Raw genomic sequence first — 3,735 nt, 5'->3', positions numbered from 1 at the left:
CCCTAAATATTTGACTTCATCGGAGCATTCAATAGCCGTATCCTTAATAGATAGGGACCCAATATTTACTTTGTACCTTCTAGAAAATGGTACAATTACCGCTTTTTTTGGGTTAATACTTAGGCCTTCTTTGATACACCAGTTCGAGACTTTGTGTAATGCCGCCTGCATTACGTCTGTAACTGTGGTGTCAAATTTACCTGTAACAATGATTGCCAGTCATCTGCATAACCTATGGCATGATACCCAGATTGCTCCAGTTTAACTAGTAAGTCATCGACTACCAGCGTCCATAACAATGGTGAGAGAACCCCACCCTGGGGGCAGCCCCGTACAGCATTAATGCTTACGATAGTGCTACCTAACTTGGAGGATATGTTCCTATCACGCAACATTCTATCTATCCACGTTATTGTACATGAGTCTATATCTTTACGGGCCAGTGCTCCAGATATGGATTCGTAAGATGTGTTATCGAAAGCTCCCTCTACATCCAGAAATGCACATAAGGCGATCTCTTTAGATTGAAACGTGCTTTCAATTTTGCTGACTAAATGATACAGCGCGACCTCTGTAGATTTGCCTTTTGAGTAGGCATATTGGGTGGAGTGGAGTGGGACAGTTTGTTCCAATTTATTCCGTATGTACAGATCAATCAGCCTTTCGACGGTTTTCAATAAGAAAGACGTAAGACTAATGGGTCTGTAGGACTTGGGTTGGTCCATAGGTTTGTTCCCAAGTTTGGGAATAAAGATCACGTTCACTCCTCTCCAGGAATGAGGGATATAACCCATAGTAAAACAAGCCCTAAAGAGTTTTATTAATGGGTCTATGATGATGTCTATACAATTCTGCAATAGAGCAGGGTAGATACCATCGCCTCCAGGCGCCTTAAATGGTTGAAATGAGTTGATCGCCCATTTCACCTTGTCCCTGTCAAAGATGACACCAGATAGTGCGTATTCCTGACATGTAGGAGCAGTAACTTCCCTATATGAATGTGATGTTGGTGGTCCGGTTACGGAGCCAGGGAAGTGTGTTTGCAAGAGAAACTCGAGGGTATCTTCACGACCAGTAGTGAAGGATCCGTCCGGTTTTTTTAAAAGGCCTACTTCATTTGTTTTGACCTTATTTAAAGCCTTGTGTAGTCTAGCAGCCTCAGGCAACCTATCAATACTATCACAATGGCTACGCCAGCTGGCCCGTTTGGACTGTCTGATTGAATTGTTGTAGTCGGTGAGTGCTGTTCTATAATGTTCCCAACTACCAGAGCGTTTTGCTCTATTGAATAAGCTTCTTACTAGTTTACGCTTATTAGCTAGTTGCGAGTTCCACCAAGGAACCTTACCTCTAATTGAAGCATTACCTGCAACCGTGCTGTTGTGAAAGGAGGTCAGTAAAACCTCACCTAAATGGTTTGCAGCCAACTCTATCTCTTCACGAGTTCTTAGTGGCCTAGCTAGAGAAAAATTTTCGGAACCCACCAAGTCCCTGTACCTAAGCCAATTGGTTTTCTGTGGTCGGTACACTTTATCTTGCTGCTCGGATATACCGGGAATTTCAAACCTAATATGTTGATGGTCTGAGAGGGACACTTCGTCCGACACTCGCCAGTTCCATATAGATTCCTCAATACCTCTGGTGCAAAGAGTGAGATCTAATACCTCTTCTCTAATTGAATTAATAAAAGTGGGTTTACTACCTTTGTTAGCTATACTTAATCCTATCGACATAATATAATCTAATAGGTACTCACCCCTTTTGTTATCGTTGCTGCTCCCCACACTGTGTGGTGAGCATTAGCGTCACAGCCCAAGATTAGCTGCCGCCCAGTGGACTTGCAGAAGTTGAGCAGCTGCTGGACTTCCGATGGTGGAATGGTTTCTTCATCACCTGGGAAGTAGGCAGAGGCCATGACTATATCTGTGGCCCCTCCTAGTGTTGGGACTTCGACTAGAACCGCTGCTAGGTCTCTAGAAATAAAGTTGGTTAACGGAAGATATTTTACATCTCCACCGATTAGGATAGCTGCACGTGGCACTGCTATCGAACGGTCATAAACCAGCTTACCTGATTTTGTGTTGAGACCCCGAATGTGGCCACCAAACACCCACGGCTCTTGGATAAGTCCTAGAGCGATGTTGCGGTTTGGGCAATTCTGCACAAGGTGGCCGATGCTCCCTTAGCATGGTGCATATTTGCCTGGAGCACTTCAAGAGCGCTCATTATATCTCGTTAAGAGACTTACGGACGAGACTTTCACGCTTGTCTCGTCGAGAACCTTTGTTCCTATCACCCTTTGATATCTTTGGTAAAATTTTACCGATTAAGGGTGTTTTATTGGTAGCGGTCCGTGGTTTACCTGCTACAGTTGTCGTGCCCGTGGAGGGCATTGTGGATGTAGTTACCGAGGTGGGAATCTGAACTACACGCCCACTAGCAGAGCTCACAGCCTTGCTTGTGGAGGGACGTGTGTCTAGTTCCTCTTCCTCAGGAACAGTCACTGTTGGGCAAACTTCCGTAAGGGATGCTGCCGAAGCCGAGGATGATTGGATAGTACTATCATCCTGAACCACCTTTGGAGTATTGTCTATGGGGTGAGAATGAGCGGGGGTGGTTCCCGAACCGGTATGCAATCCTACCTTTAAGTTCGGACAACTTCCTCATAGATTCGTCATCAATGACGAAGACTAGGTGAAGCATCTGATCCTGCGTCAGCCTACGTATCACCTTTCACCGCTTGGTGGAGAATTTGTTCTGGGTACCAATGGTAGCCAGAACTTTTTCGTTTGACAGTGTCAAACTCTGAGGAAAATAGCCACGAACGATGTGAGTTCGTGGGAAATCCTTTTCCTCTACCACGTTTATAGCGAGTCCACATTTGGCCCCTATGTGGCCTGAAAATTGCTTGACCCACTTCGCAGTTTTTGCATCACTGCAGACGATAAGCAGCCACCCCGTTCTAGGTAAACACCCTTCGAACTCCGGCTGTATTTCGTCGTTGTGTTGCTCAATAGCAACATCAATAATGGCTTCTTGGAGAAGCATAATTTGCTCTGTAGAGAGCGAAGTGCCAGCCGGAATGGCTTCAACGGCTTCGGAATTTGAAGACAAGATCTCAATAATTTCCTGCCGCCTTACCTGAGATCGCGACGAAGTTACTGCTGGTGCGTACACCGTTTCCGCAAGCGGAGAAGTAGACGGTGGCCTGTCCGGGTCCATTTTGACGCACACAGTAGCGCTGTCGAAATGGGTGGAGGCTTCCAGCCCAGTGGCCGGCACACACTCAGCTACAGATAATTCCGTAAAGGAATCATTTGAAGATGATGCCGTTAGAGTGACATCAAGCTCATTTGTATTATTTAAATTGTCCATACAAAAATTATTTATATTCGGGATTGGAAGGTTACACACGACATAGCCCGTTTATCGTGAGAAGTCTAAATTAAAACTGGAGGTCGACAGGTATCCAGAGTTCGCATATTAAAGACCAACTATCCACGGCCATTCATCCCTCGGCATATGCTGTTCCACCTTGGATTTGAGCTTTGATTTAAGACGCTTTTACATGCGTCCGCCCGATTACAATTAGCCAGCACCCATAGTAGAGATGACCATACTATGAACCTGTTTCTAGCCGCCCCCGCGTAGAGGATGTAATCACACTACCGACAGTATACAACAGTTACGGCACATACACAAAGTACGTGTTTATCCCCCTGTGTATCTGACGGC

General features: G+C 45.5%; 1 protein-coding gene across 1 annotated transcript in view; it reads right to left on the bottom strand.

The window, feature by feature from the left end:
• Positions 1-2,225: 2,225 nt before the first annotated feature.
• Positions 2,226-3,735, bottom strand: part of LOC119677177 (prolyl 4-hydroxylase subunit alpha-2-like) — a 3,279-nt gene continuing 1,769 nt past the window's right edge. Inside the window, exons 6-7 of the mRNA XM_038088446.1 lie at positions 2,827-3,348; positions 2,226-2,642 (exon numbers count right to left, since the gene is read on the bottom strand). Of these exons, the coding sequence (XP_037944374.1) occupies positions 2,226-2,642; positions 2,827-3,348 (939 nt within the window). The remainder of the gene's footprint in view (positions 2,643-2,826; positions 3,349-3,735) is intronic.

Source organism: Teleopsis dalmanni, chromosome 2 (genome assembly GCF_002237135.1).
Source record: "Teleopsis dalmanni isolate 2A chromosome 2, ASM223713v2, whole genome shotgun sequence".
Lineage (NCBI taxonomy): Eukaryota > Metazoa > Arthropoda > Insecta > Diptera > Diopsidae > Teleopsis > Teleopsis dalmanni.
Note: the sequence above shows the minus strand (reverse complement) of the source record. Positions and strands in the feature narration are given on the sequence as shown.